This window comes from Petromyzon marinus, chromosome 55, assembly GCF_048934315.1.
Source record: "Petromyzon marinus isolate PM22_M1 ecotype Great Lakes invasive population chromosome 55, UKy_Petmar_22M1.pri1.0, whole genome shotgun sequence".
Lineage (NCBI taxonomy): Eukaryota > Metazoa > Chordata > Hyperoartia > Petromyzontiformes > Petromyzontidae > Petromyzon > Petromyzon marinus.
Genome location: NC_133721.1, coordinates 12,860,425 through 12,872,443, shown reverse-complemented (window position 1 = coordinate 12,872,443; position 12,019 = coordinate 12,860,425). Strand labels below are relative to the sequence as shown.

At 53.0% G+C, this 12,019-nt stretch overlaps 1 protein-coding gene across 2 annotated transcripts in view; it reads left to right on the top strand.

The window, feature by feature from the left end:
* The window catches only part of GK5 (glycerol kinase 5), a 41,623-nt gene extending 29,663 nt beyond the window's left edge, over nucleotides 1–11,960 (top strand). Inside the window, exons 14-18 of one of the 2 annotated variants that reach the window (XM_076052373.1) lie at nucleotides 498–592; nucleotides 2,700–2,803; nucleotides 2,976–3,035; nucleotides 3,430–3,608; nucleotides 4,264–11,960. In XM_076052373.1, coding sequence (XP_075908488.1) covers nucleotides 498–592; nucleotides 2,700–2,803; nucleotides 2,976–3,035; nucleotides 3,430–3,608; nucleotides 4,264–4,412 — 587 coding nt within the window. In that variant the 3' untranslated portion in view covers nucleotides 4,413–11,960. The remainder of the gene's footprint in view (nucleotides 1–497; nucleotides 593–2,699; nucleotides 2,804–2,975; nucleotides 3,036–3,429; nucleotides 3,609–4,263) is intronic. The other variant, XM_076052372.1, reaches the window with a different exon arrangement.
* The last annotated feature ends 59 nt before the right edge of the window (nucleotides 11,961–12,019 follow it).

Below are 12,019 nucleotides of genomic sequence, written 5' to 3'. Positions count from 1 at the left end.
CCGTGAGCAGGAAATGAACTGGGGTGACCCGATTCGTATCGCAGCGCTAACCACTGCGCCACCACTCCCCAGGGAAGCACGCACATGCGCGCTTAAACACCTTGACAAACGCTCGGCTTGACGGCCACATTGCCGACGATTCCTTTTGCGGTGCCGCGGCTTTCACAAACGTTCACCTTCGCTGCCACGGCACGACGTGGGCCCCTGGCGCGGCACATGGGCAGTCAGCGGGGGGGGGGGGGGAGACAAAGGCGGTCGGGGCGCCACGCTGGCCACGCCGTGCCCTAACGCGCACTGCTCCAACGCTGTAAATGCCGCACACGTCCCTCACCGGCCACCAAACACAAGGTCGCGGTGGGTGGGGAAGGGGGAGGAGCAGTAGGGGGGCTGAGTGGGGGGGGGCCTTAGTTGGGTGACATCGCGCATCGTTAAGTAGGAGAATGGGGTTTGTGAGTGGCGTAAATCTTCAGTTGCGCTCCTCGCGTGCCGCGGGCCAGGCCTCTTCCGGGACGTGAGCGAGATCGCCGTGCTGGCGCAGAGCGTCCCGGACTCGGGCGGCGTTTACTTCGTGCCGGCGTTCAGCGGCCTCCAGGTGAGCGGGCGGTGGGAGCGGGTCGCTCGAATCACCCTCGCTGGTTTTGCGACCGCCACTGCGCAGAATAACCGTTGGCCGGCAATTGTCGCCGGTGGTAATAGTTGCCGCGAATATTTCCTGTTGTGAAAATCGGGGGGGCCGCCCCAGCGCATCCCGGAGACCCCGGGGACCGGATCGCCCCGTGGGTCCCTCTTGTTCATTCACGACAAGATTACAGGCACGCTGTCGGAGGGCATGGGGCCCTCGTTTGTGCGAGGCCCGGGGCAATGTGTCACTGGTGCCTGCCCCCAACCCACCCCACCACCACTCTGGGCAGACCACAATCTGAGCAATTCTGATGTCAGCTTCTTTCCCGAGTGGGCAGCCGCGAGGCAACTTCCCATCGGACCAGCGGACGTCAAGCCCCCTCCGTTTGAGATGTTGCGGATTCAAGTGGGTGAACAGGCAGGATCTGGACAGATGAAGGAGGCAGGATCTGGACAGATGAAGGAGACAGTCACGCGCGCCACTGATTGCTTTTCTGCTAAAGCAACGCTTACATTGTAATCACTGGGCGACTGAAACCCTGAAACGAACCCAGGATTCAAACCCAGGCTCCCAGCGGTGCTGTCTCATCGCTCTGATCTGTAACCCAACCCACAAGAATCAATGTTAATCGACGAATCGACGCTTCCATTAGCGGCCTCGCGATCATTGCAGTGGTGACATAGCCTCTCACCTGGCTTCTATTTCCCCTGCGTCAGGTGTTCCCCCCATCTTTAATGTAAGAAAATAAATAACGCCTACTTCCCATATTTGTCTCTCCACACACGAAAACATTTAACACGAGTACTTTTAGGGACCAATTTCTACCAGAAAGGATCTCTGCCCATAAACAGCGAGTCCACAGAGACAAATATGCGAAGGGGGGGCATTATTTGTTTCGTCACAGGTTATTCATTGTGCCCCGCTTTTTCTTCCCTGCATCCGCCGTGTTCAGAAGAGGAGGAAGGTGGGTGACTCGTCGGCACAGCTCGGTTCCAATCTGCCAAACGCCCCGGCAGCAGCACGGCGCTGCCTTAGTTTAGCCACAGATCAACGCTGCCAAGTGCACCGGTAACAGCACGGCGCTGCCTTAGTTTAGCCACAGATCAACGCTGCCAAGCGCACCGGTAACAGCACGGCGCTGCCTTAGTTTAGCCACAGATCAACGCTGCCAAGCGCACCGGTAACAGCACGGCGCTGCCTTAGTTTAGCCACAGATCAACGCTGCCAAGCGCACCGGTAACAGCACGGCGCTGCCTTAGTTTAGCCACAGATCAACGCTGCCAAGCGCACCGGTAACAGCACGGCGCTGCCTGTAGCACAGATCGAAAACTACGGAGCGTCCGTCGCATGCGTGCGCCGTGTGTGTGTGTGTGAGGAGCGGCGGTGCCGCGGCGGTTAGCACAAGACAACGCCGCGTCGTTGGCTGGTGGGGAGCGGTGGTGCAGCGGTTAGCGCGCTGCGCTATGAACCTGGTGACCCGGTTTCGATCCCCGCTCACGGCCAACACCAGTGACGATTATCTGAACCGGTCCCGGGCCTCCCCTAGGTCGACTCTGCCTCAAATGAGTACCTGGTGCGATGTGGAAACATCGCCACTAGGGAGAGAAAGGCGGCCGGGCGTGGTGTTGGCCATCCACCCCCTCGTGTGCCGTGCCAGCCTTCATAGGTGCTCGCTAACAGCATTTGCCCCAACAGTCTGTTACAGGCTACACGGGGGATCGTTGTCGTTGTGTGCATGCTTTTGGCTGTGCACGCGCACACAAGCGTGTGTGATTGCGTGTGTGCGGTTAGCGCACTGCGGTACGAACCCGGCGATCCGAGTTCAATTCCCGCTCGCGGCCAACACCAGCGGCAACGATGTGAACCGATCCTGGGCCTCCCCCAGGTCGACTCGGCTTCAAATGAGCACCCTGGTGCGCTGCGTAAAAACGCCTGCACTGGGGCGACAAAGGCGGCCGGGGTCGGTTTTCCGGCCACACGGCCTCTCCGCGCGCCGCGCCAGCCCTCGCAACCGCACTCGCCACCGCCAATGTTCTCCGTGGGCCGCGTGGGGGAAACTTGGCCTTTGTCCTCGCAGGCCCCGCTCAACGACCCCAACGCGTGCACAGCCTTGGTGGGGCTCAAGCCGTCCACGAGCCGAGCGCACATCGTGCGCGCCGTCGTGGAGGCCCTGGTGTTCCGGTGAGACAAACGCGGGCTGCGCGCGACCGCAGCAACGGGCAGCAGTGGCTGCTCGACAGCAGTGTGCCGCCGTAGATTTCTGTGGCTCTGGGCGTGCGCTCAGTCACTGCGCTTCAGATGCTCGCACAGCTTTTGTACGCCGCCTAGAGCCCGTCGCTCTGTGTCCCCACAGCAACAAGCAGCTGCATAACACGATGCTGCAGGAGACCAGGCTGCCCATGAAACAGATCAGGTACCTGCACGCCCCCCCCCCCCCCCCTTTTTCCAAACTCCCTCCCTGTGTTACCCCGTGTAAGTTGAAGGAGGGGGCCCAGGATTGGTTCAATTCATCGCTTGCTACTGATGTAAGCTGTGGGGTTGCTTGGTTCAAGGGGCAGTGCACGAACCGTTGCTTCACAATGAGAATGAGTTAACCAGCATGGTGGTCGTGGTGGTGATGCTGGTGTCGGCGGTTGTGATGATTGCAGCAGTGGTGATTATAATGATGATCGTTGTATTAGCGGTGGTGGTGGTGGTGGAAGCAGTGGTAATGATGATGATGATGATCACGGTGGTGATGTTAATAATGATTGTAGTGGTGACGATGATGAACATGGTCGTGGTGATGTGGTTGATGACGATCATAGCAGTGGTGGTGGCTGCGTTGCCTCCGCATGGTGTGGCCGGCTCAGGGCAGATGGCGGCGTGTGCAATAACGACTTCGTGCTGCAGCTGTCGGCGGACTTGCTGGGCTGCTCCATCGACCGGCCCCAACACACGGACATGTCCAGCCTTGGTGCTGCCTTCCTCGCCGGCTTAGCCGTGGGTGAGCACCTCCCTCGCTCGTCCGCTCGCCCTCTCACTCGCTCGTCCACGTTATTCGGACGCTCGCCCAGTTGCCGACTTGTTTACGAGTTCACTCGCTCAGTGGCGCATCCCGTGCGCTGGCTCGTGCGCCCGCACACACGCTCGGTCCATTCGCATCTCTCGCAGAAAAGTGAGAGGATCTGAGGGCCGTTAGGGAACGGTCCTCGGAAGTGGACACCACAGAGCTACCTCTTGAGATCCCTTCAGGTGACCTCTAGTCAACACAGTAGGAGGTAGCACTTTTCCACCCGCTCTACCACCGAGGGTAATGTTAGACCCATGACGGTCAAGGTGATATATTTTTTTTTATTCTCAGCAGGAATTCAACCAAATTAAGTGCAGTGATACATTTTATGCAACGGTCTTTTTGTGCAGTCATTGGTGACCCGAATGAGACCATCGACTCGCTGTGCCTCAGAGCCCCGTTTTAATCACGAAGTTGGCGTGATTCAATTCCCAGATTCTAACCCAGGAGGAACCCAGCAATCCAAACTTAGTGCTGACCTCCCAGCCACCCTGGCCACTTCAGGAATCCACAGCCGGTTATAACATGACCCTGCGTTAAAGGCCCAGCTCCTGACGCCGCCCCAAACCCGACTGTCGGGCCCGCGCAGGCTTTTGGAACGACCGCTCGGAGCTGACGGCCCTTCGCTGGACGGAGAAGCTCTTCGAGCCGAGGACGCCCAAACCGCAGCTGCTGTCGGACATGAAGAGCTGGGAACGGGCGCTGAAGCTCACGCGAGGCTGGTACAGCAAATCGTGACGGAGGGAGGTTCCGCGTTCCGGCGTGCGCACGAGCGGCGTCACTGCTTGCGATGAGGGTCTCCGTGCCACGCGGCAGGTCCAGGCCAAAGCGTATTTGGGCTAACCTTTCTGACGGTTGGCCGTTGTTCAGACTTTTCCTTGAATGCGTGGAAGGGCGGGCTCCATTGCCTTCAATGCGACCGGGGCTCTCTCTCGGCAGGGGGTGGATGCTCTTCGTCACCGATTGGCCTGCTGCAAAGGTTTATATATATATATATTTTTTCTTTTTACAAAGTGAAGAGGATGAACAGTGATCATGATCGGAACGAAAATCTTTGTGCTGGAAAATACCGTAAACGGTTTTAGTTTAGTGCCAAAACAGTCACTTTGGGAAATGAGGGCCCCTTGTTTTAAGGTTCTGTGCCAAAATGTGAACTTTGGTACCAACGCTCGAGTTACACTCACGCCAGCGGCGTATACGCGAACACGACACGGTGAACTCGAGCAACGATGACGAGGCTTCGGTAAAAAAAACGAGAGGAAAATCGATCCCTTCGAGACGCGACCACCGCAGTCGTGACGATTCCCCGTGTCGCACGGGTGTCAGATCGGTGCGCGTGTATACTGTGTTACTGTGGCCTGGAACCACGCATGAACCAATCCAGTTGATGCTGCTAGAGTGGGAGGAAGAAAAAAAACAACTCCAAGCAGATGTGGTTTCTCTGGGTCGCGAAAAACGTTTCAAGGTTTCGGACTTCTCAGTCTTCAAGAGCAGAGTTCAGTTTACACAAATGGTGAAATAGCCGATCGCAAACAGTGGTGGGACTGCGGTAACAGTTACACACAGGGTGTGAGTCCAACCTTTCTCCATTGGGAGAAACGAAGCACTTGCTTGATTTCCTGTGATTTCTTGCGCCTTCATGTGGACACGTGCTTGAGCGTGTGTAGTTATCCTACCTCTCCCCTCTCATCTCACTCTACTCCCCTCCACGCACTCTCCCATCTCTCTCCTCTCATCTCACTCTACTCCCCTCCACGCACTCTCCTACCTCTCCCCTCTCATCTCACTCTACTCCCCTCCACTCCACGCACTCTCCCATCTCTCCCCTCTCATCTCACTCTACTCCCCTCCACTCCACGCACTCTCCCATCTCTCCCCTCTCATCTCACTCTACTCCCCTTCACGCTCTCTCCTATTTCTCCCCTCTCATCTCACTCTACTCCTCTCCACGCACTCTCCCATCTCTCCCCTCTCATCTCACTCTACTCTCCTCCACGCACTTTCCTGCCTCTCCCCTCTCATCTCACTCTACTCCCCTCCACGCTCTCTCCTATTTCTCCCCTCTCATCTCACTCTACTCCCCTCCACGCACTCTCCTGCCTCTACCCTCTCATCTCACTCTACTCCCCTCCACGCACTCTCCTACCTCTCTCCTCTCATCTCACTCTACTCCCCTGTTTGCACTAATTTGCTCCAACAGCCAAGGTTTTCTATCAAAGGGCCCAGTCGGCCACCGCTCGATGGGAGGTCGCACATTCTCTGTGTTCCCCATACAACCTGAAACCCCCTTCCCCCATCAATCAGTGCTGTCGACTCCCTTCTGTTAAAGGCCAGCCTCAAGACTTTCCTCTTCTCCTCTGCCTTTGGCTCACTGCCTCTCTATATATATACCAAAAAAAGGCACCCATCGTTTCTGTACAGCGTCTTGAGATGCGGTCACATTTGGACGCCGTATCAATTGTATTGTGCAACTGTATTGTGTCATTGTTATAGTATTGTGTAAATGTATCGTCCCAAATGAAGCGCTGCTGCCTCTCGAGCCTTGCTCCGGATGTCGGCCCACAGTCGGTGCAATCGCCAGCGCTTTGTCGCCTTGATTTGATGTTTTGTTCAGCTCAGAATATAAACCTCCTCCCTGGGGAGGGGGGGGGGGTTCGTTCGTTTTGACGCGTGTCCAGGAGAACACACGCTGAGAATTATCCACGACTGCAAATGTAATGGCCACTTTTACTGCTGGCTCCGTTTTAAATTTGCTGACAAAATTACACACGGGCCTTAAAAACAGTCAACGCTTAGCATCGGGCGACGCCTTGCACAGTGGGAATAATGTAACACGCTGCATGGGGTGCGTCGATGATGATGACGACGACGGTGGCTCGCGCTACGACGTTCCACTGCCATGCGCCGCCGCTGCTACCCAGTCCGTCGGCCTGCTGAGCGTGGAGAGTCTGCGACGCGTCGGGTCTGCGAGTCAAACAGCAATGAAAAAGGTTGCTACGGGGAGGTTATTGCCGAACTGCTCGAGGTCTGAGCAGGCGATGGTAACAATGGTCCCCAAAGGTTTATTTTTTCCGTGAAGTTGTATTACATTCAAGTTACAAACTGATAATGCTGCTGCTGCACACTTTGGCACCTACCGTAGATTATTTCATGAAAATGCTGAATGGCGAGATAGTATATATTTACGAACAAATAACCTGCAGTGTACCCCATCTCGTAAAGTAATCAGGGTTGAGTGTGGATAATTGCACTGTACGATGTTATATGCTCCCACGGTCCATGCTTCGTGCCTTCACCACCTCGGCCGGTTGATGACGGAGGATCAAATTACCCACACTGCATAGGGAGGCCCTCATCCAGCAGTGGATTGACAAAATGGTCAAAAACTAAGTCTGTACTTTTACAAACGGTTATAAGAATAAATTAGCACGATGATGTTTAATAAAAATAATGATGACATTTATAACGCTCCAGATTCTGCAGACAAGTCAACAACTCGAAGCTCGGAGCCAAGCTCATGGCTGCTCTGAAGCCTGACCCAGACCGATCGAGAGAGGCCTTCAGATATTTCTTAAAAGTCGGAGTGCATTTTTTGATGTTGCGGATGTGCAAAGGGATTGGAGAGTTCCACACCGAGGGGGCGACAGCAGAGACAACGCATTTAGCATGTCCAAAGGAATTGACATGACGAGGATCCAAATACAATAAGGAACTGAGAGGATAATTCTGGGATTGTTCTTTCGCTGTTTTCTGACCGGCCAAGTTGCCCTTACAAAAGAAAAAAAGTCGCCTGGCTCGGTGGGCTTTGCTCGGGAATTACAATTCTGAACGCGGCCGAACCGGAGGGATCTGTCACAGGGTTTGCGCAGCACGGGAGGGTGTGGGGTGGGGGGAACACCCTCGTGCATGAATAAACCTTGCAGATAAATGCGCTCGTGACAAAAGGTGTAGATGTTTACTTGCAGTAGTTTACAGTAATCAAAGTGATAATAATCACACTAATTACTTCAGGAAAGCCTCAATGAGTATTAAGACCTGTTAGGGGGGTAAGGCGACATTGGGCTGTTGGCCAAGGCAGTTCTGACGATTAATTTCGCAAGCGGAGGGACACCAGGTAAAGGCTGAAAAGTTGAACACGTAGTAGGCTTTCATACTCTTTGGTTCTTTCAGTAAGGCTTTCGCGACCAATATCATCCATAATAGAGGTTTTTGGGGTGTTAGATCGCGTAAATATATACATGTGTCGTGAAACCCGCCACCACCCGACACAGCCAACTAGTAAGGGTTGTCACGTAAACAGAACGTGGCCAATTCGTCACTGGTAGAGCACGCCGGTGTGTTGGAGAGCCAAGCCACAACATTTACAATGTGAGTACGACGTTTCGCCAGTAATTACAACTAGCTTCATCAGGCGACAGCCACATTCGTGGAGAAGTCCACCTGTTTAGTTCCTTACATAGAGGCGTAGATGTGGTGACCACCCTTCTGCGCTCTTGCACAATGTTTGGGAGGGGGGGATTACTGAGGCAACGTACATTATGCATGTGCATTATGCGAGCCCTTTTAACTTATTTTAATAAACAGGAAGGACAAGTTCAAAGGGCTCGCATATTTCTACCTACGTGACTTTACCGAAAGAACCAAAGAGTGTGAATTCTTGCAGTCACGAAAGCTTCAAATCATTCTGAAAAAAAACCTCTTATGAAAGGCTGGAAACCCCGCGCGTTCTAAGGGGGATAACCGGCTCAGGTTTGAGATTGATTCAAGAATACGTTTTCTGTAATTCCGGGGCTGAGGAACCTTCCCGAAGGCCGAACAGGGCTTTGGAACTACCTCTGTCGGACAACGGCACTTTAACACGAGCGCACCTCGGTCTCTGCTGTCCCTGCTGCGAGTGGTGCTGTGAAGTCGACAGGAGTCCCTCCCAGTGCCCGATGGGTGCCGCTAAGATGCTTGCGAGTGATGGATAAATATAGTTTGGCAGCTGTCTCGAGACCACAGGCGGTAGGTTACCCTGACCGGGTGCGGTGCTGCCAACGCCTGTATTATCTCGCAGCCTGGCAGAGTTCAGTGATTCACTTGCACCACCAACCCTTTGATTCGAAGTGTTCGAACACAGGCAAGTTCCACCGCACAAAGATCCCCTCTCCCACCCCCCGTGTAGTCTACCGACAATACTATTGGGGCAAGTGCTGTTCGCGAGCACCTATGAAGAACGATACGACACGAGGGGGTGGGTGGCCTTCACCACACCGCGCCGTCTTTGTCTCCCGAGTGACGATGTTTACACATTGCAGCAGGTACTCATTTGAGGCCGAGTCGACCCAGGGGAGGGCCCAGGACCACTTCAGATAATCGTCAGTGGTGTTGATGGCCGTGAGCGGGAATCAAACTCGGGTAGCCGGTTTCGTAGCGCAGTGCGCGAATCGCTACACTCACCGTTTCCCACCGGGCACATTCATCCTTGCTCTCTCGACAGTCACGAGCGATTGTGCAAGACAAGTAGGAGCCAGGACAGAGAGGAAACGTTGAGGCTTTCATTCTAAACTTGTTGCCACGGTTGTCCTTAAAAACGAATCTTGGCATCCATTCAGAGTGGACTTTGTCAACTTGCGTTGGGTTTGAGCGGCAATCCTCATTGGAGTCCGTCGGTCATTTGAACCTTAAGGCGGGACCCCGGGGTCCCGAATAAACGGAAGTCAAAATCGTAATTTATAAATTGTATTTTTGGTGACTCCGTCCCACCGCGCACACAAACGCCGTGACCCACCTGGCGCGGATCGTTTTTATTGTTTTATATTTTTATTATTTTATTGTTTCCCTTCTACGTGACTTTACCGAAAGAACCAAGAATATGCTGATCCTTCTGTTGTCGTGTCGTCCAAGCACAGCGAGGACGAATGCGCAGAAGAAACATAACTTTGAAATTTTGATTAGCGCGTCGTGTAAAGCTCGTCGAGAGGAATAGATCGTCGTGTCGTTCGCCTTCAACAGACATACAATGACGTCGCAACGCAGTCGATGCGAGAGCCGGGGGGAAGGGGGGCTTATGGGACCCCAGGGTCCTGCCATGAGGTTCAATTCTCTCCCGTGTCGCGGTGCGCGTAGTGTTGTGATGAGCACTAATTTAGAAGAGTAAATCTTGAAACGTGTCGTGAAATACAATGTGCAGCTGTGCAAAGACTTAACCTCGCGGCAACGATTGCATTTATCTGTATATTCATTAATAATAATTACAAACTTGACTACTTTTTGTTAAAATTGTGAGTTCTATATCGGTGCTTGTGTGATTAAATGACCAATTGTAAGGTGTTATTTTCAAATGAGTATATCGTGTTGACAAGGTTGTAGTGACAAACGAAACGTATTCGTAAAGTTAATATTTGGATTCTTCACTTGACGTGTAATGTGCACACATTACATTCTTAACATAGGCTTCCCCAGCCTTAATGTGTTGACATTAGCAACGATCCCTCCCCGTGATGTGTTTACCTCTCGTTTCAATGTACCGTACGTGCAATCACCTGGGTGACTGGCGCCTGTGACGCGATTGTCAGAGATGAGGTTCAAAAATACGTCCCCTTGATGGTGACGTGCCAAGTGTGTGTGTGTTGTGGCTCTGGACATATAAGCTGTCTTGACCACGAAGTTTTACGAATGGCACGGTGGCCAATACTAAAACCGATACCGTTTTCACTCTCGGCCATGGCCAATCCGCTGCTGGATGAAGGCCTCCCCAAGCCGCCGCCGCCATCTCTCACGATCTTGCGATTTAACAATCTCGCTCCTGCACATGATCCCATTTAATTTTTACCATCTCTGCACTGGACATCTTCACTGGAGTGTCGACACCTTTGGCTGCTCCTCCGGCGTGAGTCTCGGGCCATCAGCCAACACTTTTCTGAGTGAGTCGCGAACTCGCCCATGTCCTCTGATCCGTATATTTCACTTTCCGTCTTTCCGTGCAGTTCCACGGATTAAAAATGTAACACTTGGCGGGTCTCAAAAAATGTGTCTCGGCAACACATACCCAATGTGAGCGTGGATATATCAAGTGCCTGGATTGAGCATGCTGCTGTGAGCTCACCCAGTTATCGGCCACCATCACCAGCAAGCAGGCTGCAGATTAGTTTAGAAACCATCACCAACAGGGTCTGCCAAGACATCTTATTGTTACAATTCTTACAATCACAACGGAACAACAATGCAATCATGAGCGTACAGTACTGCGCTATGATCCCTGTGACCCCGAGTTCAATTCCCGGCGACGGCTAACATCAGTGGCGAGTTACACATTGCGACCCTGGAGCCTTCAACAACTTGGGCCGACCAGCGTGGTGAAGTACGCTCAAACAAGCCCCATGACCGGCGTGTGTCGCGGGGTTGGAACCCTCGTGCAGAAATGGATGCTGAATGCGCTGTAAAAATAACTCAACCTGAAAAAGGACTCGTAGTTGGTATTTGTTGTGCAATTAACAACAAAGAGTGCTCACGGAAACGTATATGGGGCAGGGGTCCCAGGGTAAGGTGTCAAGTTGTCAATTGAGCTCGTTCGTTCTTGTCCTGTGAAGTACACACGCTCAATGTCCTCTCCACCCACTGGATTTATCGCTGTCACTGTGTTTCCGCAGTGGTGGTAGTTTCTTACGATTTGTTATTTTATTTATTTTGTTTACTATTCCGCGTGTGAAAACATGACGATGAAAATAGCTGAAGGGGAGCGGTGGCGCAGTGGGTTAGTAGTGCACCGCGCGCTACGAACCCGATGAACCCGGTGAGATTTCCAGCCACACCGAGCATCGAGTGTCGAGCGACATCTAAACCGGCGCTGGACCGCGCTTCACCAGCCTGCACTCGCCAACGCGGGGAAGTATGGTCGAAAGAGCCCCACGACCAATACTGCGCGGAGAATTGACAGGGGGCTTCAAGTAAAATTTTAATGTTACAAAATAGCACACATGGGCGCCCTTTAAATTGCGCCAGTGTAACTGCCGCGTACTGTCCCCCAAACAGGGCCAGACATTCCACTGGGAGATGGCCTGTTGCACTGCGTGTGTATAGAGACCACGTTATTGTTGTCGTGAAACAGAGCAAGCACTGTGTTTCTCATGAGTGCCGACAGACTGGGCTTGGGGCCGAGTTGAAATTGGATCATTGTCAATGTGAGCAGCGGCTCTTGATTTCCTGACCATTCTAACCCAACAGCAGCGCGGCTCATGCGAGGTTACATAACTGCTGAGTGCCGTAATCATTTCACGTTCGTGAATAAATCTTCTCAAACTTTGACCTTGTGTTTTGTTTCTCATGCTGTACAATTTTTGAATGGCTTTTTTTTTCGGTACGAT